This window comes from Abrus precatorius, unplaced genomic scaffold, assembly GCF_003935025.1.
Source record: "Abrus precatorius isolate BTA unplaced genomic scaffold, Abrus_2018 Scaffold3, whole genome shotgun sequence".
Lineage (NCBI taxonomy): Eukaryota > Viridiplantae > Streptophyta > Magnoliopsida > Fabales > Fabaceae > Abrus > Abrus precatorius.
This window is the reverse complement of record NW_020874373.1, coordinates 27,369,265-27,396,697: the sequence shown is the minus strand read 5'-3', so window position 1 is coordinate 27,396,697 and position 27,433 is coordinate 27,369,265. Positions and strand designations below refer to the sequence as shown.

General features: G+C 29.3%; 2 protein-coding genes across 2 annotated transcripts; both read left to right on the top strand.

Moving 5' to 3' along the window:
* The first annotated feature begins 18,152 nt into the window (after positions 1-18,152).
* On the top strand, positions 18,153-19,061 carry LOC113863829 (zinc finger protein 10-like). Its single transcript, XM_027497559.1, has one exon. The coding sequence runs from the start codon at positions 18,153-18,155 to the stop codon at positions 19,059-19,061; it is 909 nt and encodes a 302-aa protein (XP_027353360.1).
* Positions 19,062-25,851: 6,790 nt separating this feature from the next.
* On the top strand, positions 25,852-26,391 carry LOC113863777 (zinc finger protein 10-like). The gene has a single exon (XM_027497475.1). It carries the CDS (start codon positions 25,852-25,854, stop codon positions 26,389-26,391), a length of 540 nt encoding a protein of 179 aa, XP_027353276.1.
* Positions 26,392-27,433: the final 1,042 nt, after the last annotated feature.

Genomic DNA, 27,433 nt, shown 5'->3' with positions numbered 1-27,433 from the left:
TATATGGGTCACATTTTAGGGTTTCATAGAAGACTAGAATTCTGAGTTTTTCCCTTTCTTATATATGAAGCTTACTTTAGGTGTTGGGCATAAGCCTGCATATCGTAGAATTGCCTTTCTGGAGCCAAATTGATTTTACAATTTCTTTTTATTTTTCTGTTAAAACAACCTTATTATTTTTATTTATTTGTTAATATATATTATTATTTAAAAAATTATTTGAGAGCAATCAAAAATTGGTATTCACAATTGAAAAGTCCATATTTTGATGTGTTTTACGGCCTATATTTATATGATTAAAGCTTGTTTTATGGATGTCTCTCACTAATTTTAATATTAATTTTTGCAATTAAGCATAAAAGAACCACTTGTGCATTTTGAGCATATTCTGAATAAAAATTTGAATATTTTCAATTGGTCATGCACGACTGTGCTTTGCACTTGACATAAGTGTGCTTTGTTCTCTAGCACAACATGCTGGATGAGGGAGCACGACCGTGTTAGATGGATCTGAGGTCAAAAGTTCAAATTCAAATTCAAACCTTGTAGGAGTTTTTATCCATACTCAGATTTGAAATTTAGGTAAAGATTTTGATAGAGGACAAAACCGATTATAAAAGATAGAGCTCAACTGACTGAGAACTTAGGACACACTCTATATAAAGATACCTTATGCTCCTAACTTGGACACTTTTCTACTTCATTCTACTTTTGACACACCTTCTTCTCCCTCTTAGTTTTGACTCACTTCACCATTGAGAGTTATTGGAGATCGTTGGCAAAGACGACAAGATTTCGTTCGGAGTTCGAGCGAGTAATTGAGCGCCCCTTGGAGGAGAATAAAAATCATTTTTTTCCTTTTGGATTTTTTTATTTGAATTATTCTTTGTGTTTATGGATTTGTTTATCATGTTTTTCATTGTTTACATTGTTATGGGTAGCTAAATCCATAGCTAGAGCTATGGTGAATCTGATTGCATACTCTATGTGATTTTTATGTTTAATAATGGTTTTAGTTTCTATTTATGTTTAGTTTTTATCCTATTGAATTGAATCGTGCATGTTAAAAACTGATCACTCTTAGCATCTCATAGTTAGTACATCGTAGGCGGTCGTATCACATGTAATTAATGAAACTATAGGATAAAACGAGACAAAGGGTCAGGCGGATCAAACTTAATTCTTCTCTTCAAACCGTTATTAAAATACCAAACACACAGGCTATTTATGCTTTCTCTACCTTTTACTTTACATGATCATTAAGGGTAATCGTCTAAGGTAAAGAATATTAACATTGACATGATCATTGGATATTAATAGGATAAGTATGGGTGGTTGGAAAACATTAAGGAACTAATATTGGAATTAAACTAAAAATATATATAAAGGTGTAATAGGTAAAACCATATGCCCTAAACTCTTCTCATCTAATTTTTGTCAAAAATCTCGTTCGTTTCTTTTAAAATTACTTTTTGAATTTAATACTTTTTTATTTTAATTCATTACGCACCTTTTTATTCTAAACAATGAAATTGAAGTGTTCTTAATACTTGAAAGTAATATCTGTGGGACAATAACTTAGAAATTTAATTTTTAAACCCTTTACTGTTTTTCGATGGATACACTTGCCGACGAACAACAATATGTATTGAACTTTTAACAACAATGGTGAATATAACTTTCAGATAGTAAATTATAAGTTTGAAACGTATATTATTAATTTATAATTATATTTTAAAATGATATACAATCTTCATATCCTATATATTGATTTTCTTTTATAAGAAGTCTCAAATAAATATAATTTATGGCATTCTTTATTTATTATTCTTATTTTTATTTTTTTACATATAATACATTTTTGAATCGCGTTAGAATTGATTTGTGTAATGTGATATTTTGAACTATTAAAAAAGTGTGAAATTAATTACATATAAAACAAAAGTATGAAAAGATAATTGGTGTAAATGGTTATATATGTGAAATTGGAATTGATTATGTTACCAAAAAAATAGAAAGAATTGTTGAGATAGTGTGTGTCACGAAAAAAGTGACGGACATGTGTGAAATAAAAGAATTTAAGATAAGTTGTCATTGTTAAGTTTTTGTGTGGATAATTAGAGATATATTGAGAGTATGAAAGATGGAGACAATTTTGAAAATCTGGAGAAAATGTAGGATAGTAAATGACATTCGCATATGTGTACATACTCTAATTGAGGATGAATGTATCACATGGCCTCATACTCATTTTTCAACTAAAATCTTCATTATACTTTTGCTATGGGATTGAGTAACACACGTGTATTTGTGTGTAGTGGCTATCCAACGACTTCCCATGCTAGCATAAGTCCTTTATAACCAGGAAAGGCATGTTAGAAGGAATTTGGGGTTCGTGAGTACTGAAAGTACCGATAAATGATGAATCCATCATTATTGAGGTGATCAAAGTAGTGTGAATTCACGAATTGTATAATTGGTTTGGTTGGAGTGTTAAACATTATGTTGTGGTGACTTTTGGGTGGAATTTAGATGAATGAGTTATTATTATTTTAGTGCATACTTGTGTTTGATAAATAATTTCTATATTATTTCTTTGTTATATAAAATAAGGATTTAGTGAGGTGAATAGTACACACCTTTACAATTATTTTCAAGAAATAAAAATGAATAAGTAAATAAAGAGAATGAGAATAGTATACTCAATGAAGATTGATTTGTTCTCACTTTTTAATTGTTTTGTATGAGAAAAGACTTGCTCTATTAGGACTTAAATTATTCTAATATTATAATAATTTTGATTAAGTACTAATTAAAGTTGACAGTGATATGTAAGTATTTTAATTTTAATTTTAAAATTTATAATATTTTGATAAACTTTATTATAAAAAATAAATTAAAATACATTTGTAATAATTAATAGGTTAATTATTCTACTTGAGATTTAAATTCACCTTTTGTTAAAAAAACTAATTTTACCGCAAAGAAGTTTTGTTTATATCTTAGATTTATTCGTGAAGTTCTAAAATTTTGATAATTTTCATTATTTTAATATTTATATACTTATAAACTTTTTAAAATTATCTACCATCTTTACTTGTTAAAATTAAATTTTATTAAAAATTATTTGTGAAACAAAAAAACTGTTAATTTTAGCGTAACACTTTCGTTAAATTCATGCCTTTCTCTTAATCATTCATTAGAGATATCCATTTCAACTCATTCAATTCCGGATTCGGATCCTTTCATGTTCTGGCGGGAACATTACCCTCATGTTCAAATTCGCTTAAGCGAATTTTAAACGGGTTAAGCGAATTGAAAATAGCTTAAGTGAATTATGCAAAAAAAAAGGTAAATTATGGAGAAACTAACATCATGTTATCAAAGGATAAAATTTTACAAAATTTATTATCAAAGTCAATTTTACTCATCCAAAAACATTTAACTGTATCAGCAAAACATGAATAAAAACTCTATTTTATTCCATTCCATTAATGGTATACAATTGTTCACAATAACATTTACTAAAAAAAATTCATTAATACATAGACAAGTCAAAAACAAAAGAAACTGAAATATTCAATTCCATTCCGTTCATGTCAAATATCATCTAGGAATAAATAGGAGAAGATGAAGATAACGAAAAAACTGAGGCATTCTATCTATTCTATTCATGTCAAATATCATCCAGGAATAAATAGGAGAGGATGAGGATAACGCTACGTTATGCTCATCCTCTCCCATTTATTCCTGGATGATATTTGATATGAATGGAATAGAATAGAATGTCTCAACTTCTTTTATTTTTGACTTGTCTATGTATTAATGAATTTTTTTTTTGGTAAATTTCATTGTGAACAATTATATCCTATTAATGGAATGAAGTTTTTATTTATATTTTGCTACCACAGTTAAATATTTCTGGATGAGTAAAATTGACTTTGATAATAAATTTTGTAAAATTTTATCCTTTGATAACATGCTGTTAGTTTCTAGATAATTTACTTTTTTTTTTGCATAATTCGCTTAAACCATTTTTAATTCGCTTAAGCTATTTTTAATTTGCTTAAGCCATTCAAAATTCGTTTAAGTGAATTTAAACATGATGGTCATGTTCCCGCCAGAACATGAGAGGATCTGAATCCTTCAATTCTCATTTTATTGAGGTATGTGATTTGGTATGTCTTCATTTAAGGAATATGACACCTTTTTTTATTTAGATCCATAAAAGTTAATTATGTATATATAGTAAAATCACATTATAAATAAGTTAAAATGACTTTTAATGGAATTATTATTTAAGTTATTTCATATTTTATAAGTTAAAAAAAATCCTATGAGGTTTATTTAAAATATTTTATAAAATTCATTTTAAAACTGGATCTATTGTGTTTCACGATAACAAAAATATTATTTAACTATTTTTCTAAAAATAATGAAAAATAAAAAAAATTATTAAATTATAAGTTTATATTTTAACAAACAATATATTATAATAAAATTTCAATAAAACATATGATAAAACAAATTTATAAGAATAAAAATTATATATAAATAGATACATTGTTAAGATAAAATATAAAAGTATTAAAAATTATAAGACAATTATTTAAAATATTTATAATTAGTAATTACTCTAAAATAAATATTTTATACCTTAATTTAACTTGGAAATTTTAATAGTTTTTAGTTTTCCAAAAAAAGTTTTGTCCGGTTAAATAACTTATTATGAAATAATCATTTTAAATTTAAGAAAAATTGTCTTGCATTCTTCTCAGAAATTTGAGAACATCTCTTCTATTCTATTTGTTCCTTATACTGTGTGATTTTTATTTTTAATTATTTAACACTTGTTTTTGTTATTTCTAGAAAACCTCAAATTATTAATATAAACAATTTTTTCCTTTATTTAATTATTTTTCTCTTTTCAAATCTCAGTTTTACTTGCACTTTATTTTCACGTTAAATTTCTTTCTCCATCTAAAATTTGATATTCTTAAACTTTTAAATTATTTTTTTCAAAATTTTCTTTTGTTTTCTTCTAATTCAAGACAGCTGTATTATTTATTTATTTATTTCCATAAACTATTCATATCCCTATTATAATTATAATTAATCTATAATTTTGTTATTTAAATTCTAAAGAAAAGAGATTACGTTGCACGATACTTGCTAAGATGAATATTGAAGCAAACAAATAATATGTATAATTAGAAGTTGGTGTAAACCATAAACCAATAAAAAAAATATAAATTTAATAAATAATTTGGCAATTCAAATCAAATCTTACTATTTGTAGGCGATCGAGTGTCAAATCACACAACAATAAGTCATCTCTAATCAAATCGATTATTAGGTATCATAAATAATCTTAATTATAATTATATTTCTGTCCCTTAATTTTAAAGGAAAGGGGAGAGGGGAAATGGTACGTTTGTAGAGAGAATGAAGACATTTAAAGCGACAAACTAGGGCTACTACAAGACAATTTAGTGGTACTATTTAAATAAAATTAAAAGATCTATGGGTCGTTGTGAAGGATAAGTAAAATTATCTTTTTCCTTTTGGGATATGTAAATGTATGATATAACCACCAAAACAAAAACTATAATGTATTTAGTGTAGCAGGTGTCCGTCTTTTCTAATTTGTCGAATGCTTCAGAAGAGAATAACGTAACGTAAATATTCGTCTTAACTGCAGCACGAAGCAAACAGATTCAATTATATTATTATTTCAAAGTTTAATTATCTAAACTGTCGTGGTTTGTTCATAATTCTTTTCAATTCATCGATGAAACTTGCGTGTGCATTTCGCACTCAAATCCTGCAATTTCAAATAAAATCATATTGCATGTATACCAATTTGAAATTTTCAAATACAAAATAGACTAAAAGACAAATTATGGTAAAAAAAATAAAAATATTTCATATATTGTTCCTATATAGATTGAATGAGGTCTCTCATCAACCAATATTTAAAAAACATTAAGTTGCTAGGTGAAAAATAGTTTTATATTACATTTCTAACCATCCTCATCCAAAAGTCCTTCAAACTTAAAAGTATTTGTTAGAATTTTCTTTAATCCATTATGTAATTTTCATTATATAATGACTATTATGAAATTAACATTTTCCCTTAGATCTTGAATTACGTTGTTTTTACAACACAATACATGGTTCTCATATAATTAAGGGTTTAGAGAGCACTAATTTGAATCCATTGTTTCTAGATGTTAACTCTCTCTTTGATGTCGTTGATCCCTTGGTATTTTCTCCAACGCTTCCTTCCTCTTTCAGCAAAATTCCTTTCTTGTGTTTACCGTGAGCTCACTCAGAGACCGTGAAAGTGAGAATAGAGAATATCGTAACCTCCCTTTGGTAACCGCTCTTTTATTTATATGAAGGAAGAGGAGAGGGTTTTCTTATAATTGTATTTACAATTATACCCTCAATGACTCTATATTTTATATTTAACCACCATCACATTAAATCATTAATTAGAGTCATGTTATAAGTTACATAGGCCACTATAATAAGATTATTAAAATAATCTAACAATCTCTCATTTGGCTTATGTGACAACTTGAAGATTCAATGAACTATAAGTGCGCATATCATTGATAATATCAAATCATCATCTTTTAATGATTTAAGTTGATCGAATCATGGCGGTCACAAGTCATTTAACGACATGATTCCTTCCAAATATCATAGAACCAACCCAAATCAAAATAGCTTTAATTAGTCATACTACAGACTATAACTCTGATGTGTTTTTAACACTCAACCTGTTATCAAACTAAAACCATATATGTACATTAACACAATTCAGATAACAAGTAAAAAAGCAGAAACAATACTTTTATTAAATTTTCAAAATATCTACAATAATATGAGCAAAACAATCTATACACATATATGTGAATCACACAATCATGCTAACAAGGACTTGTCTATAATGCCCATTCTACCAACATGGCCAGAAAATGTTTTAGGGGGCAATCCCTTAGTTAGCGAATCCGCTATTATTAAATCAGTACCAATATGTTTAATAGACACTTTCTTTTTCCGCACTTCTTCTTTCATTGATAAATATTTTAAGTCCATATTTTTTGCTCCCTTTGAATACTTATCATTCTTAGAGAAGAAGACGGCTGCGGAATTATCACAGTACATTCTCAGCGGCTTTTCTATATTATCAACAATACCAAGCCCTAAGACAAAGTTCCACAGCCACAAAGCATGAATAGTGGTTTCAAAGCATGCCACAAATTTTGCTTCCATGGTAGACGTAGCAATAATGGACTTCTTTCTGCTCTTCCATGAAATTGCACCTCCAGCTAACAAGAAGATGTAGCCAAAGGTCGATTTCTTTGAGTCTACATATCTAGCATAGTCTGAATCTGAGTAGCCAACCACTTCCAGTTGACTAGATCTCCTATAAGTAAGCATGTAATTCTTGGTGCCTTGTAAATACCTAAGGACTTTCTTTGCAGCCTTCCAGTGGTCCATTCTGGGATTACTTTGATATTGGTCTAATATTCCAACAGCAAAACTGATATCAGGCCGAGTGCATGTCTGAGCATACATTAAACTCCCGACCACTGATGCACAGGGAATAGATTCCATTATTTTCTTCTCCAACTCATTCTTGGGATATTGCATTTCACTAAATCTCCCTTTTGAATTGGAACTACCCCTGATGAGCATTTTTCCATTTTGAATCTCTCTAATACTTTGTTGATGTAACCTTTCTGAGACAATCCCAATAATCCTTTTGATCTATTACAGAATATTTCTATTCCAATCACATAGGAAGCATAACCCATATCTTTCATCTCAAAGTTCTTAGAGAGAAATTCCTTTACATTATGCAACAACCCAACATCATTAGTAGCAAGAAGAATGTCATCAACATACAGGACTAAAATGATGAACTTACTCCCATTGACCTTCATATAGATACACCGGTCAACAGTGTTCTCTACAAAATCATATGACGTGATGGTATCATTGAACTTAAGATACCATTGTTTGGAAGCCTGTTTCAACTCATATATTGATTTCTTTAACTTACACACCATACTTTTTTTACCTACAGTCAAGAAGCCATCTGACTGATCCATATAAACTTCCTCTTCCAAGTCACCATTCAGAAAGCGGTCCTTACATCCATTTGGTGGAGAGCCATCAAAGCCATAACAATTCTTAAAGAGTCCTTCTTTGAAACTGGAGAAAAAGTCTCTTTATAGTCTGTGCCATCCTTTTGAGTGTATCCTTTTGCAACAAGTCTAGCCTTGTATCTCTCAACGTTGTCTTTTGAGTCACGTTTGGTCTTAAAGACCCACTTGCAACTGACTCGTTTTGAACCTTCAGGCAACTCGACTAGGTCCCATACCTTATTGTCACTCATTGATTTTAACTCTTCTTTCATGACATTCAACCACTTTTCAGAATTGTAACATTCCGTGGCTTGCTTAAATGAGACTGGATCCTCATCAATACTCAAGTCACATTCATGCTCAAGTGAGTAAACCACATAGTCATTCGAAATAGTCGGTCTTTTCTGCCTCACAGACCTCCTTAATGCTATCTCTTGTGGTTCACCTTCCTCTTGCTCACTTGTGACTTACGCATTTTCAGCTGGTTCATTCTCTATATGTTGTTCTTGTGGGTTTGGAACATTAAATTGTTGTCTCCTTATGTTGTGTGACCGTGATACAAGACGAACAACAACTAGAGAAGAGACACCAACTACAAGAGTTTCTGCACGTGTCTCTTTAATTTCTACCTTCCGTGTTTCATCACTCCCACTAAACTAACCATTTTCAATGAACCTTGCATTTCCAGACTCAACTATTCTCATATTATGGTTAAGACAGTAGAATATGTACCCCTTTGATTTTTTAGGATAGCTGATGAAATAACTACTTATGGTTCTAGCATCAAGCTTCTTTTCATGTGGATTATGCACTCTTACTTCTACTGGATAACCCCAGACATGAAGATGTCTTAAACTGAGTTTCTTTCCTGTCCACAGTTCATAAGGAGTCTTTGGAACTACCTTATTAGGAACTTTATTTAACAGTCTTTAATGCGTACATCCACAAAGACACAGGTACAGAACTGTAACTCAACATACTCCTAACCATTTCCATGATAGTACGATTCCGCCTTTCAGCCACACCATTTCGTTGTGGTGTACTAGGCATAGTATATTGTGCACATATGCCTCGACTTTCCAGAAGTTTTGCAAATGACCTGGACATTGTCCACTTTCATCAAATTTTCCATAATATTCACCACCTCTATCTGACTTTGTGACACCCTTACTACTTATTATGCCATCAATATAAATATAATATTAAAATAATCCAAGCAGTAAGAAAGCCACATGTATGAGTTTACATTTGTTCACATTAATAGAAACTAAATACACCATCTGCATAAGTTATCCAAATACGTATATAGCAATCATCTGTCAAAATATACAGTCATCCAGTCATATAAACATATACACATAGCTGATTTACATATAAAATAAAGTGGGGTCACGATATCAGAGACAACAACAACAAAAATGACCTCACAAGCTTTCCCCCTAGACCCATGATTATCAAAAATACCATTTCCTCCAAAAGTTAACAGTACTCTAGGAGTAAATGGAAAAGTGAGTCTCATGGGTACCCTGATGGGGATGGGGTATGGCCGTGGGCCTGGCCCATTTCTATCTAACAAAAAGGTAATAGTGCCAGTATGGGTGAACTGTTGTCGTTCTCAATCGTACGCTCATCTTCCTTTAGGATCATATCTGACCGTGACGCTGAACTGGTATGGTGGTCGGGCCATTTGTATCCTTACCTACTAAACATATTCACATACAACACATATAGCAACTAAAAGGGTGAGACAAACCCATTTCAACCAAAGTACAGTAGAAAGCACGTCAAGATATTTACAATCATTATAGCAATTAGCAACAACTCAACACACAATGTACATGCCATGTATGATTCTGTGCATCACCTAGTTAATTGCTATATTGACACATGCATGTGGGCCCAAACCATTTTCTTTTTCTTTTTCTCTTTCTTTCTTTCTTGGAAGGATCAGGAGTTCACTGTCACCAATCATTCTTGGTCATAACCATCTCATTAGATAGTTTCAAAGATATAGCTCAACTGATTCTGAGAATCCATCGGGTTCTGTCAGGATAGTCCAGTTTTACAATGAGAACCGACAGCACAGGGTTGCGAGCCCTGGCCTTTGCCCAGCTCAATCACACCTGACTATCCTCAAGACTAACATGGAGTCTCCCCTAGATTTCGTATACTTCCCATCCAACGCCACCATCATTACATGTTTATGATGCATGAACCTAATTTCAGTCTTTTAATTAGGTATTAAACATTTCTTTTCAATCAATAACAATATATGTTTCAAAATTTCACCGACAATCCGGCAGAGTTTCCTCTATAATTTAGATAATTCCAATTTTTCTTCTCTCTGCAAAACAGCCAGAAAATTCTAATATACTTCTAATTTTAAACAGAGTCTCACCACCACCACATTTCATAACTTTTCTTTCATTTCAATGGCTCTTAAATACCTTTTTTCCAATTATCACCACATTTCAAAATACCCATTTAAAATAATACTTTAAAATGAATTAAAATCCTTTAAATTATCTAAATATGTATATAGGTATATTTTAAATATATAAAAACTATTAAATAAATTTTGATCAAACTACTTGAAATTAAAGAAGATTTTTTTTTAATATCTTTATTTCGCAATTCTCCAATTCTTTTTAACTTTTAACAGACCTTCTATATGCTCACTCCACATGAATGATAGTTCATTCCTCAAGTATTTTAGGTAATCAATTATTTATACTGAATTCAACAAACAATTATCATAGAAACATCATCACATATAAAATCAATTTCAAAAAGGAATATCAAACAATTGTACACTAAGTATGGAAATAATTATAAATTCCTTCAAATAATTCATATATACATAGCAAAGAATAAAACACCCATTTCTCAACGTTTTTCTACTATACCCGTGAAAATAGATATGTCCCCCCTTACCTTGAAGTGTATACTGATTTTTTTTTTCACCAAAGATTTCTTTCCACCACTTCTCAAACCACGATCCTAACCAAATAATCACACATAATCATGATCAATGTTAAGAGACATTAATCACCCAACCCACTACTAGTGAGTTGAAACTATCATTTTCTAATCTTCGCAAAAATGACTTACGGACCTTACAATTGTTTTCTATGATGTAAATAGAATACTATAAGCCTAAAGGTGATTAAAAATAATTATTTTCCCTTCATAACACTCTTGGGACAGCACCTCTAGACCAAGGGTTTTAAACCCCCAAATGTATTTTTAACAAAACAAAAAGCACCAAAATTATTTATTATAAAATATTGAAAGATTAAGCTAATTAAAACATAATTTAGAAACAAAATTTTTGGACAAAATCTCACCCTCATGCCACTATTCCAGCACCCAAAAAGAGGTAGAAAATAAAAAAATTAATCGGTTAAAAGTGTTCAAAATGATGAAAATAGATGGAATATTAAAAAAATTTAATGAACTTACTTGGAAATTTAAGAGATTAAGACCAAAGATGATCAAAGCTCCTTCGAAGAAAGAAAATGGGGCTTACGGAAGTGAAAGGAAGAAATGGGAAGCTTTAGAGACTAATCCTTATCTTAAATAGTAAAAATAATAATATAATATTAGAATTTTCACTAATTCTTTAGTAATTAATTGAAATAATTAGATAAAAATCCTAAAATTTAAAAATAATCATGAAATATATTAAACATAATTATAAAATAATTTTTGATACTATTGATCCTTTAGTTGGTGTCCAAAATTTTTACACGCAATTTCTGCTTGAGCATATAACTAATTTACGTAAAATTAACCAGAAAATCCACAAATGCTCATTAATTACAAAATAAATTATTTTTATATTCCAAATAATATTTATAAATAAAATATAAATTTTTTTTATAATTTTTACTATTATTATTATTATTTTCAAAATAAAATATTATTTTTAACTTTATACAACAATTTTAACCAACACAAATTGACACTTTTTGAAACTTAAAAATTTTAAAATTAAAAATTACCAAAAATTTCTTAAAAATATACCTAACAGTTTTTTCTAAAGCATCTCATGCTAATATTATCCCAATTTTTTCCAAAAAATCAAGTACTATATATTAACTTAGACTTATATTAATAAATTAATTGTTTAACAAAAACGAGGATGTTACAGACCTCACAACCTTTACCTTTCTATCTAGTTGTCTTTCCACCTCATCAATGAACACCTGTAAGACATCTACTAATTGAGATTTTTCATGCAACACATACAGATAACAATAACATGAGTAGTCATCAATAAAAGTAATGAAATATCTTTCACCACCTTAAGATGGGATGTCAAACGGACCACAAATATCAGTGTGTATCAACTCTAAGAGTTGATTGCTTCTTGTGGCTGGATTCTTTGATGTGTGATTAGTTTGTTTTCCTTTAATACAATCCACACATATATTCTAGTCAACAAAATACAATTGAGGTAAAATTTCACTTTTCATTAACCTCATCATCCTTTCTTTGGATATGTGACCTAACCTTTGATGCCACAAGAAAGCGAAGCATTCATTACGAACATTCAAATTACTACTAATAGCATTCTCAACATGAAACAGAGATTCAGCAAATTTAACATTAAGATTGAAACGATATAAACCATCAATTAATGTACCAGAGCTAAAATAGTACGAATGTTTATACAAAGAAAATATACCGTTTCCAATCTTAAAATTAAAACCACATTCGTCAAACTTTGCAACAGAAACCAAATTTCTAGCACATTCAGGAATATAAAGACACTTTTCTAGATCTATGCAGTAACCAATATGCAAGATCAATCTTCAATCTGTAAGTCCCTATTCCTTCTATCTGTGCCTTCATTCTGTTTCCCATGTACAAGAACTTTTCAGTTTCGTTTATGGGTTGGATCGAAAGAAATCCCTGCATTACGTGTGACACATGAGTAGTTGCACCAGAATCTAACCACTAGGTATTTTTAGGTACCTCAATAAGATTTGATTCAAAGCATACTAAAACATAATATATATCTTTTCTTTCGAATCAAACTTTTCTCTTCGACAATCCCTTTTTTGAAGTGACCAGTCTTCTTGTAGAAGGAGCACCTCTGGCCCTTCTGGATTCGGCCTTCACGAACCTTTAATAAGGCCTTATCCTTCTTGTCCTTATTGTCCTTCTTACCTAGCTTAGCCTTGCTACTACTAGCCTCTTCATGAAATGTGAGATGGACGAAATGTTCTTTTACCTTCTTCAACCTCCCTTCCTCCTGAACCAGCATGGCTTTAATTTCCTATATGTTCCATTTATCCTTAATGGTGTTGTAATTCACCTGGAACTGACCAAACTCAGGAAGGAGTGAGTTCAAAATGAACTATACTAGAAAGAATTTTGTTACCTCCATGCCCATTGATTTCAACTTTGTCGCTTGATTGATCATGTTAGTCACATGATCATGAATGGGTCGTGACCAATTAAACTTCTTAGTAGTTAGCTCAGTCAACAGGATGCCTGTAATGGACTTGTCAATAATGTCCGATTGTGCATACTATTTTACCTTTGCCATAAATTTCCTAACGTTTTCAGTCTTTGACATTACTGGCTTCACATTTTTAGTCATAGTCATCTTCAGCAAGCTCAAGCTCAGCCTATTCGACCTTTCCCAAGCCTCACGAAGAGTCTTTTCCTCTTCAGTACTGGTCTTTGTAATAGCTGCAGGCTCTTGTTCCATAATGATTGCTAGGTCTAAGTCCATAACACCTAGCTGAAATAGAACTTGTTCAGCTCAATCATCATAATTAAGCCCATTGAACTTAACTACGCTATTGCTCATGCCATACGTATTCATAGAGACTGAAATATTTAACACATGCTTAAACATTTATGCTTTGAATAAACTTAATGGATTCGGACAGTCAATTGTCATCAATTATGCATCTAAGTTTACTTTTGGGTAAGGCTTAAATACACAATTTATCTATAATGATGCTAATAAACAACTTTAATTGACAACCAGTCACTCAAACCAATATGCAAGTCATATTTGGATATACAAACATATTATGAAGTGCTTACATATCTCCTTAATGTCATTAATCATATGCAATGATCCACCTTTGAGAAATTATGTCAATCCATCATATAGTATATTTAGGGTTCATGTAATTTGGGAAAAACTTTAATGGAGAACCAATCTCTTATGGAGAATCAACGAAATTCACAACTTAGCTCTAATACCAACTGTTAGAATTTTCTTTAATCCATTATGTAATTTTCATTATGCAATGACTATTATGAAATTACTATTTCCTATTAGATCTTGAATTACGTTGTTCTCACAACACAATACATGATTCTCATATGATTAAGGATTTAGAGAGCACTAACCAGAATCTATTGTTTCTAGATGTTATCTCTCTTTTTGATGTCGTTGATGCCTTGGTATTTTCTCAACTCTTCTTTCTTCTTTCAGCTCCTATCGGATGGTTGAGAGAAAGTTCATTTCTTGCGTTTATCGTGAGCTCACTCAGAGACTGTGAAAGTGAGAATAGAGAATGTCGTAACCTTTCTTTGGTAACCGCTCTTTTATTTATATGAAGGGAGAGGGAAGAGTTTCCTTATAATTGTATTTACAATTATACCCTCAATGACTCTATATTTTATATTTAATCACCATCACATTAAATCATTAATTAGAGTCATATTATAAGTTACATAGGCCACTATAATAAGATTATTAAAATAATCTAAAAGTATAAACAGTATATAGGTTATGCATCTTGTCTTGCGTTATTTATATTTAATGTTATTATAGATTGTAGAAGTAAAAGTTTAATTTTAATTAATAAACAACAATAATAACACTTAAAAAATTATACCTCAGTTTTGTCTGAAAATCATTATCCAGTAAATTATATCATGTGTAAGACAAGTTTTAAAAATTTGTTGCATAGTACTTTCAGAAAAAAAAAAAAGAAAAAAAAAGAGACGATTGTTGCATAGTACCTCCTCCACCCCTCCTTCAACATGTTTTCTTCTCAGCCATGCATGTCGGGGCTTCTATTTGTCGGGTCATTACTCGTTACGACGAAGGGAAAGTGTATGGTGGAGAAATATAGGTACTGGATTAGATTGCAAATTTTTGTATTTCATGAACTTAACTTGCTTTATCGGTTAATAATGATAAATCTAAACCATTCACTTAAAATATTATATGTATCTAACGGCTTCAAAATCATGTCACCATGATGGGACCAGTTTTGAACTGGTCCATGTTATCCCCCACCACCATTAGCTCAATATGCGTCAAATAAGAAAATTAACCAAAACATTATTGGTTCATTTAGAGTAACTAGAATTCAGAAGTAAATTAGACTTGAACCTTTTGTTAGAAACAAACTAGACTTTGAATCCTATTTAGTAAATTGTAGAAAAAATAATTTAATTTTTTTATTCGCTTTCTTTTACATTTCTTTCACTTTTATCACATCTTATATAGTATTTTACTTTTTTTTATTTCTCTTCCCTTCTCAAAATAAATAAATCGGGTTGACATAAAGTGGGAAGCCAATATCGGTGAAAACTAAACATGCAATAATTGTCTCTTGTTAAAAGTGATGCGGACATTGAAATAATTGCAAGATAATAATTGATACAAAATTTGGAAGACAAAAAGATCATTAACTTTGTAGTTTGAGCATGACTATAATCATCGTTGTACTAGATTGTTCACTTGGAAAGAAAACGATAAGGCTGTGGGTGAGATAGAGTGATAGAGCTTTTGACCAGGGGAATAGAAAAAGAAATATGTAAAAGGTAGTCATAAGGAACGAGTCAATTTTGCCTCACTCAGACTCATTTGCTATTTAATAGAACCCCTCAATTTGCAGATGACTAAAGGGTAAAGACTCTACTTTTCTTCAGTTCTTTGATTCTTCTTTTGAGTACATCAACAAAGGGTCACTGAATAAAGCATTACGTCCGTTGGGCGGCACATGGAATACAAGAACTACAATCCAATTGGAATCTTTTTATGACTTTCCTCAATGAAAAGTTCAAAGAGAACAAATTTATAGCCATTGCATCACTCAGTAGTAGGGGAGGGGATGCGATGCTAAGAAATTAGTACCAAACATAGATAATCTTATTGTAATGTTTTCTAGTTATTACCTATCCCTCATGAAAGTGGGTTGTCGACATTTTGTCCATTAAGTAGTAAATTCGTATTAATTTTCGTAAAGATTAGAATACAAATTTGATCTTTTTAGAGTATGTTTGAAAAGTTCTTGGAGGTGAAGGAATGTAAGAACATGTTTTTTAATTTTAAATTAAAATAATTATATATCATTTATGATGATAAATACATTATTAATACATTAAGTTTAGTTTATGTTAATATATAATTTATAATTTTTATTTTAAAAAATTATTAATTTTAATATTTATTTATTTAAAATATAAATTTTTCAGAAAAAAATTATTTTTTAAATAAATATATTTAAAATTAATATTTATTTTAAAATATATAAATTAATATATTAATTATACATTCATTATCATAAAACTAATATAATTATTTTAATTTAAAATTAAAACTGTATATTCTCTCTTCTCTTCTCTCCCAAACATACTTGAGTGAACACATTAACTCATTGAAGGTGTAATGTAAAAGCCTAAATGAACGTGAAATATTTAATTACCCATTTCGTTATATGCAGATGTTCGCCAAACAGACCCTTCCATAATAAAACCATTTAAGTCATTATTTAACTAGGGAAAATGTTTTGTATACAATTATTATTAGTGAAAACTTTTGTTATTTCCTTTGTTTTATTTAAGGAATAGTTTTGAGATATAGATAAAAAAAAAGTGAAAAAATATAACATTATTTTTTAATTATTCAAACAAAAGAATTTTGGGTTCAATATTCGTCTCAGTAATTAACAACTATTGCTCCAATTTTGGTTTAAATTATAAAAATAAAAATTTGTTTATATATATATATATATATTATAAAATTGTGTTAACAAAAAAATTATTTATTATATACATATATTCATTTAATGTATGAATTGTCAATTTAACTATTTATTATTATTAATATTTTAAAATATATTGTAAATTTACTATAGGTATATACTTTTTTGTTAATCTTGATTAATTAATTGTTTATATCTTATAAGAAAAACTGAAAGGAATATACAGTAGCTTGTCTATTGCATTAAATCATCTTGTTTAATTTCATGTCAATAATTTTTGTTTCACAATGTATAATTATTTCGAAACAAGTCAAAATAGTTCTGATATAAAAGCTGTCATTCAACATTGAAAATGCGAGGAAATGCTTAAGATATAATAATAATAATAATAATAATAATAATAATAATAATAATTTTAAATTTTTATAAAAAATTATTATTTATTAATTATTTAAACTGAATCCTAAATATTGATATTAATAAATTTTAATCATTAAAATAGTAATAATAATTATTGGACACCCGAAGACCCTTGTACGTTTTCTGGACAAAGAAAACCAAATGGCAAGACTTTGGGGGATCTGTGGGGATATTTCAGTCAGATTTCGTCTTGAGTCTGTACTAGAAGACATTTGAGGACCCACATTAGTAATTTTCTAAGCCGTTGCTGCATTGCTTCCCCTCACAAATAAAATGCAGGAAAAACAGGAACTTGGAGTATATATTCATGCTCATTTCTGATTGACTGTGTTGGAAGCCAATCAGAGAAAAACACCCCCAAAAAAAGAAGAAAAATAGCTATACTAAAAGACAGTCAAGGTAGAGTACCAACCACTACACCTTGCACACGCTCGATCTCTTCCCTAAGCCATTGATCTAAAGATACTTCCATAATAGACATCATGTAGCTTTCAATTCTCATCTTACATATAGGGATCACTTCAGCAACCATCTTATAATTCCCCTTCTCTTGTTCCTTTCATTTCCAGAATTAGGAACTCACTCTCCATTCTTCATCATAATGGAGAAGGGTCAATGTTGGATGTGGACTAAGAGGAAGTACTCTATGAACTCTACTCTTGATTCCCCAGCTAAGTACCCCTCTTCCAATGATGACTATTCATGGGAAGAGCAAGCCTTTGCAAAAGATGCAGCTGGGTCTTGTTGCATATGGCCACCAAGATCATATTCTTGTAGCTTTTGCAGAAGGGAATTCAGGTCAGCACAGGCTTTAGGAGGCCATATGAATGTTCATAGAAGAGATAGAGCAAGACTGAAGCAACCTTGTAGCCCTCAAAATGAAACTCTGAGTCGAGATCTTGAAAAAACTCATCCCCAAAATCCAGTACAAAATTCTTTTACTTCTTTGGGTTATTTGTATCCATCTTCTCTTAGTGGGTTGGTTTGTAATAACACTAACCCTAATTCTGGTCCTTCTGATGTTCTTGCTTCACCTTCCAAGGTTTTAGCTACCTCGGTTAACAAGAGATGTACAGAGAAACCCCTGATTCCACTTCATAGTAATTCTTCTTGTTTCCATGGAAGCCATGATCAGACTTCTAAATCCTTGTCAAACTTAAATGAAGACTCTAGATTTTATTCACGTAAGTTTGACAGTGAAGCTGGTGTTGAGAAATTTTCGAAGGGGTTGGATTCTGGGTGTAGAAGTGAAAGAGATAATGATAAATCTGAGGTAGCTGTGAGTTTGAACTTGTTTGTGTGTCGAGCTCACCCGCCTGTGCAATTTGAGACTAAAGAGAGTGATGCAAGTTTCAAGAAGAGGAAAGGAGATTCTTCATCCATTCCATTCTTCCCACGGTCATGTTCCGTTGATAGGCATCATATGCAGTCACAGATGTTTGAATATAGCCCTAGTTCCATAGAAGGGATAGATCTGGAGCTAAGGCTTGGTTACAGGCCCAAGGTATAGTAGCATATATAGAACACAATTTGTTTATAAATACATGCAATTTTACACACTATGATTTCATTCTTGTTGCTTGTTTAATTGCTTCTTTTTAATACCTTGTAAGGAAGCTTTTCAAGTTTGAGTGGATATGTGAATTACAATATTGCAATCACACATAGGCACTTCATAGTGGCCAAATGGTGAATTGTTTTGAGAAATAAAATACGTGACCTTGTTATTGATGATTCCGTCGATTTTTACAAGAATCATGTAAAAGCATAAAATGCATATAGTCGGTGGCTAGATTCTTTGTTTTGATATTCTACAAAATGTATTATTGTCATCGGAGAAATTTTAACTCACCTCGCTTATTATAGCTCACATTGCATCACGTAATTTGATTTCTTTTCTTTGTACTTATGCCTAGTAAAATATCTTTTTTGGTGTGCCAAATATCTAGTCACACAGATCGAATTCTGTTTACATTATTACTTAAAGGAACTTACGCACACCGGTTTTAAAGGTTCAAAGTTGAATAAACTTCTTAATAACTTATAATCACGCTTAGAAATTTACTCATTTAATTTTGTTTTCAATTATTGACATATATAACTTAATTTTAATTGTTGAAAGAAGTTTAACTTATTTTAACATTTAATGTTTTCTTTTATCCATACTTATTAAAAAATTTATCTAATCTAAGCTCAAAACGAACGGGGAACATGAAATGGTCTTGTAGTCTAGCTAGTTCAGTAGTTCATTATTCTGCATGTGGGGATAACTGTACTTGAAGTCTCAACTTTGAGAATACGTAAGAAATGCACAATCTTTAAAAGAATTATTGTATTGTGTATGGGAATTTTGTTGTATATGTTCTAGAAATAGATGCCTTCCATGAAGCATATAAACCATTGACGGACGTTACTTTAGTTGATTAAGTGGGTCCCTTGTTTCTATCCAAAGTTGTATAGATTTCCTGGAAGAAGAAATATGTATCGTAAAAGAATGGATCGTTGTGAATATGAAATTTTTATTTGAAGTATTGAGACCAGTGCATGCATGTGTGGTTTAAGGGGTGAAGGATCTTACTAAGTACTGCATGGAATATAGTGAGGTGAGCCCGTTTTCCTATTCATTACCTCACTGACATTCGTTCAGACAGATAACTAAAGTTACCCATATTTAAAACTTATTGAGTTTTTCAAAGCCATATAAAGTCAGATACATCCCAACATTGATTCCCTTTTCTTTTGTATTATTGTCATCACCACCAGATTTGTTGCAGTTAGCATCCCTTACGCATAAAACCATTTGTTTGCACTCTCTGTCTCACCTTTTTTTCTCTTCCCCCTTGCACTCTCTCTTCTAAATCCCTCCAAAAATTGCCACCTACTTTGGAATCAATCCATTTAAAAAATTGACCATTATAGTATGCTTTTCTTTTTTATATTCACAAGGGGAATATTATCTCAACAAGACTCATTGGAGCTAACAACGCAATTTTTGTATCTTCTGTATTCATGAATTAGGCATACACAGTACATTAATGACAAGCCCCCAGAATTATAAAGTATGAACTCCAACTCCCCTTTGAATTAATTCTGACCATGGTAGTCGTCGTCAAGCCTACTACATAACGGATACTTCTCATCCTTCAATAGAAATTTCACGGGAAATCCCTTTATCTAATCTATCTACACACAAATTTTTAATTAATACAATTGTACAAGTAAAAAAATTCGATAATATAAATACGGTTCTTATATTTATATAAGTGTGAAAAAGATAAAAGACAAATTGACTACTACACTACCCATCCCTATAATTATATGACAAAACTTAAGTATGTCAGCTTTTAATATGGTAATGTAATAACTTTTAATATCAGCCTTAATATGTATATTATTTAGGTGAAACTCTAATTTTGATTAAAAAATAATAATAATACTAGCTATTTTTATTATTATTATTATTTTTATCTACATTATACCTTAGCAAGTAATTATTGAACCCTACTCATTTAGCAGGTAGAATTCTTATTTATATACCGTCTCTTTCTTTATTGAATGCAAGAGTTATTATCTTAATTAATATAAAGCTAGCAAAGAGAAGAGAGGGATCACTCCTACTTCCTCACCTCGAAGTGAGCTCTCTCCTATCATATAACCTTTAAGATGTTTTCTTGTTTTATTATCTTATTCTTTTCTTTTCTTTTTCATATTCATTTTAAAGTTTTGATGAGGTTTGTAATATAATAATTTTACCCGTCTCTTATAAAATTTCTTCCCATGAAAGATACTTGTGGTTTAAATAAAGAAAAAAAATTAAAATTTGATTTTTCTTATTTATTTTATCCTCTCTTCCGATCACGATTCCTATCGTAATTTTCAGTCTAACTCATTTATATAAATGTTGTACTTCTGACCAAATAATGAGCACTTGTTTTCTTAGTTAACTTAATAATGTGTTCCTGTATTTCACAAATTTGAATGTGATATGAGAGGAAGAGAATTAAATGGCAGACTATATTCGAGAAACAAAGTATTGTGTAACTTAGTAGGAGGGTTAAAAGCGATTGTTTGGGTTTGGTCTTTACGGGTGTATATAGTTTGGGTTTGTACAAAACCAAACTAATTTCAAATTAAAGTTAAATATACGAAGTTAATTTTAAAAAAATAGTTTTCTTTCTAAAATATGTCTGGTTTTTAGCTAATCAGTTTACGGTCAAAATCAGATTTTAATTCAAAACCAAACTTTTATTTAAAAATATTTTTTGAACCAAATCTTATTAGAAAAAATATTTTGCATCAATTTAAATTTGAACTTCGAAACGAATATCATAAAAAATTGAATTTAAAAAACCGGTTAATTAAACTATTTGTTAAGAAATTAATTGATATGGTGTAAAAGCTCGTTTTCATTTTCTTTAAGAATTATTTAATATTGAATTATAATTTATTTCACTTTACGCTCCATGAGAATATTGAGTGCAGATCTAATATAAGAATATGGGTCAGACTGAGTTTAAGGTTGAGGAATGTCTTAAGAATCTTGGCTGTTTAGACTCATGTATTTTGACCTTTTATTGCTTGAATTTGTGCTCATTTTCTTGAATTTACATTTTATTGCATGAAATTTTACTCATTTACTTGACTTTTTTAGATAGATGCCACAAATTTATTTTATTTTTAATCATACTTTAATACTACATTAAAAGTTTTAATACAAACTAATGCAAAAGAAAACGAGCTTAAATTTGAGCCGTGAACTCATCTAAAAAAATATTGATTAGTCGTTGTTCTCTTATATACTCTTAAATTTGTTAAGCTACCAATATAAAACTTTGTTATTTAATTCTTTGTTTGAATGTGAACTAAAATATGGAGAATGAAATAAGAAAAATGTAAATAGAAATTAAAAAGATAAAGTAGAAATGATGCATGTATTATTTTGATGAATAGAAATTGAAAGGAAGAAAAATAAAAAAGATAAAAATAAATAAATAATATAATTTTTAAATAATTTAAAAAATAAATTTAACTAAAAAATATACAATTTTTATAATATATTCTTTTGATCTTCATGTAAAATTATTCATTAATTTTTAGTTATAAAATGAAAGTTTTAAGAAAATAAATAGTACAAAATTAAATCATGTGGATTCATTCTTTGACTTACTAAAATAAATTAAAGATTTAAATAATATTTTAATCCCTATACTTGACTCATATTTGTGATTTAATTTTTACATGTAAAAAATTTGTAAATCAATTTTTATATATACATTTATTTTTTATTTAATTAAGTAAAGTAAATAGCGTTAAACAGCGTTAAATAAGTAAAGTAAAGGATTAAATTTAAAGTAAAGTAAACTCTAAACCTTAACGTAAAGTAAATAGCGTTAAATAAGTAAAGGACTAAATTTAAAATAAATATAGTATGAGGACTAGTTTATAAATTTTTTTTATATAGGGACTAACTTAAAAAAATTTACATATAAAGATTAACTTACAAATCTGAGTCAAAAATATTTTTGTAAATTTACGATATACTTTTGGTTTGTATCTTGATTTTGATGGTCTTGAGGGAGTGAATAAAGACGTAAATAAATACATTGACAATTATTCTATTGCTAGCAACACTAATGAGGGTGCATTCGATGACAGAGAATGTTTTGATGAGGGATTGAGGTTTGGAGTAGGTGAGTGTGGATGTGGGTGTGAGTAAAGATGGTGAAGTGGTTGAGAAGAAAAAAAAATTCAATAAAGATTATTAAGATTTGATTGAGTTTTGAGATGAAAAGCTTAGAGAAAGAGATATGACTTTAGCCTTTATTGAAGTTTATGCAAAGAAAAAAGAAGAATAAAGATAGTGAAATTAGAGATGAAAGGGAAAGAGAGAGTGAGTAAATCGCAAAATCAAAATACAAACTAAAAGTATATCATAAATTTATAAAAATATTTTTTACTCAGATTTGTAAGTTAATTCTTATATGTAAAATTTTGTAAGTTAGTCCATATATATTAAAAATTTATAAATTAGTTCCCATACTATATTTATCTCAATTTAGTTCCTTATTTTTTTAACATCATTTATTTTAAACTTAACGACAGAGACTAAATTAAATGTATATATAAGGATTAATTTGTAAATCTGAGTCAAGTATAAGAGCTACAACATTATTTAAATCTAAATTAAATCATTATGATGTTATATTTCACTCAAATAAAACAAAATAAGATGCAATAATATGATAAATGAAAAATGCTAGCAATAAGTTTTAATTATTAATTAAAATTTATCAAAAAAATATAACAATCATGTAAATTTTACTTTTTTTTAAATTCTAATTTATTGTAAATTTTAACACATAACTAGAAATGTTTTAAAATGAATGTGTTAGAATTTCAAATATAATGAAAAAAAACTAATTACACTTACTAAATTTTGAGTTAATCTTATTTAGTGTTCTTAATTTTATCTAAAAAATAATAAATTTCATTTCTTAATATATTCTTCACAATATTTATTGTACAAAAAAATAAACAATTTAAGGATAACTTAAATTTTTATTAGCATTAAATAATATTAGTTGAAGATTTAGGTTTCTATGCTAAATATGAATGTTAAAAGTGAAAAATAATAATGATAATTATTTCAAGTAAATTATTATTTTTATCTTAACTATTATATATAATTATTGTTGTCTTATCTCAAGAATAAAATAATGCATTAAAATAATATTTAAATTAATAAAAAAGTTTAAAATAATTTTATTAAATAGTATAAAATTAATTAAAATTTGTTTATAGTATTCCTAACACTCCTCGTTGATGAATTACATCCCTTGCAATTCCAATCTTTTTTAGTTTTTATTTCCTTAAAAACAAACTCACCGTGACATCTCCTTTTTTAAGCACATCCCTATTACCAATGATACAGTTGCAGAAATGCTCATGTGCAGAACTGTCGCTTTTCAGCTTATTTGAATTGTGTTAGAATAGGACCCCAACGAGAATGAGAGATACTATTCATAGAAAAATTATATTTGTAAAACAAATTTGTATATTTTTCGTATACTGAAATGAGAGATAAAAAGAAATTTTATCCAATCTTTTTTTTTTTTCCTTTTAGTAAACCCTTTGCTACCAAATAAGATTTTATTGGATTCCTATCTCCAATATATTGTTTTAAATCTAATTACAAAGTAACAAGTTTTAAATAACCCCTTCTCAACCTTTTGTTAGTTGTAAAAAATGTTTGTGTATCTTTGAAATTATATTATTTGTATCACTAAATGTCAAACAGGAGTTTGATTTGTTACTTGTAAGTCCCTTTGAACCCAATATTTCGATTTATCCTTTTAATTTTGTCGAAACAAGTTTTTCAAGTTTCTTATTCGGTAAGTACCATAGTTTGGCCTATACATTTTTAAAAATATACTAGCACATCTCATTCAGCGACTTATATGGTTGGTTGAAAGTTAAATGTGATTTAATATTTCTGAAATGCCATCACTATCGTCATATCACTATACTTTCGATTTTACATGAAGCAACGATAGACTCATCAGTACCAAGTTGTAATTTTAGTTAATAAGAAAAATGCATGAAAGATAACAAGATCAAATAATCACCTAATCTATTTGATTAAAAGAGACTCTAACTCCATACGAACAAACCACATAATATAAAATTTCTAACTTCTGTAATAAAGAAAGTGGTTAAATTTTATCCAAGCAGTGGAAAAAGAAATATATTCATATGTCCAAATTAAATACCCGTTCCGTTTCAGAATTTATAATGGATATATATCCCCTTATTGTTAATAAAGAGTTTAATATCTTTACAAATGGACCAAAAAATTTCTCAAATATATAACACACATTGTCCAAAAAAAAATATCTGAAGGCACAATTATTGTATTTGCGTGCGACACATACGCTAATACAATGAGCATAAGCCTGAATTAACCTTTAACCTCAAGGAAAAATTTTTTTAGCTTTTCACCTAGTCTAAAAGAGCACAACATAAGAATCATATTAATTCTTATTTATCCTCTCAAGGCAATCTAAAAGGAAGATGTCTAGTAGAATAATTGAATGAGTAAAACAGATGCAGCCAATTAATATTATATTCAATTAGCTTTAGGGTCTTCTCATACCCTTTTGAAAAGTATACATGCTATCTTGTAAACTATATTACTCAGCTTTAGGGTCTTCTATAGTTTTCCAATGTGATTATAAAGTTTGTTTCAGCCAATGTGTTGACCCCAGTTTCATAGATCACTTTATTTTCTCTTTGTGAACTTTATGTCTTATTTCTATTTCCCCTTTACTTGCCAAAAAAAGATGGACTTCAATACCCAAAACTCTAACAAATCTGAGATAAGGTGGAATTCAGATGATCAAGGTGGTCATGGACAAGTTAAATCTTATTCTTGTAACTTTTGCAAAAGAGGGTTCTCAAATGCACAAGCACTAGGAGGCCACATGAATATTCATAGAAGAGATAGAGCCAAGTTGAAGCAGTCTTGTGAAGAAAACTTGCTTTCCTTGGACATCTCAATCAAGACCACTATTGATCATAATGACCCTGTTAATTTGGAAGAGAAAATTTTGTTTGGTTTGGATTCTGGTGAAGAGAAGCATGCTAGGAATCATAAAAAGCCTTTCACTTTTCCTAACAAAGATGATCATGCACACCAAAGGGCCATGTTAGAAATTCCTCATATTCCTTCATTTGTTTTGGGGCAGAGGATTGAAGAGAAGAAAGCTGATTTAGACCTTGAGCTTAGGTTAGGAATTGAGCCGCAGAAGTCACCAACATTCAACACTCGAGCGTTCTTTTGAATAGCATCCCGATTGGAAGATCAGCGAAACGTTACTTTTATTTCATACCTTGCTTTTCTTCCACCTTCGATTTAAAGGTGATTAATTATGTATAAGAATTTAACTTTGATACAGTATGGATATTCTTTTCACTGACAATACTGCATCAAAATTAAATTCTATATTTAAAGTTATGTCATTTCAATAATGGGACGCTATCATATGAACTTTTATGTTAATTTTGCTTGTACTTTTCTGCTTTAAGCAGATGGGCTTGTAATCTTCCTCTTTGTCTTCCTTTCTTTTCCATTTGATTATTATTATTATTATACCTACGGTATATAGAAAACCAATTATGCCTTTGTAATCATTCGGCTATTATTTGAAATTGTTGTTTTGGGTATTATATATGTGTAAGAAGTTATCAATTTGTTGGTTTCGAAATATGATTCTCCCAAGCAATTAATGGTTATATGTTATCTTCCTTTTCTAGTTTGTTTGATGTTAGATAGTATGTTCCAAAGTCCTATTATGGCATGAGGACACAGCGTTTGACAGAAAATAATGCGGATCGGATGGTACAAAATGGTTTGAATTAAGTAACAAGAATAATAGAACTTAACGCGCGCACATTAGGAATCCACCTCAGATCTACAAAGTTAAGATAGAGAACTCAATCCTGTTGCAAGAGAAAGTAGTAATTCACTCCAAATGACTTTCTAATTACAAATGTCATCAAGACACTTATTAATTATACAAGTATTTGGTGCAAATCCTCTTGTTTTTCCTTTTTGGAGAGGGATTGTGTTATTTATTTATTATTGACTAGGGCCTAGTTTGGATAAACTTGAAAAATAAATATTTACAAAAGAAAAAAATAGTATAAAAAATTAATTAAACTTTTCTCATAAGTTTTAAACAACTTATATTTTTTCATTTTTTTGAAAAGTTTTAGAAGTTCTCTCATATAATTTCTTTAAAATTTGAAAAGATAAATTATTTTTCACTTATGAAATAAATTTTATTTATGTTTTATACTAATGTTTTTCTTCTATAAGAATTT

Coding starts and splice junctions, on each gene's coding strand:
- LOC113863777 (XM_027497475.1), top strand. CDS start 25,852: ATGTCTTATTTCTATTTCCCCTTTACTTGCCAAAAAAAGATGGACTTC.
- LOC113863829 (XM_027497559.1), top strand. CDS start 18,153: ATGGAGAAGGGTCAATGTTGGATGTGGACTAAGAGGAAGTACTCTATG.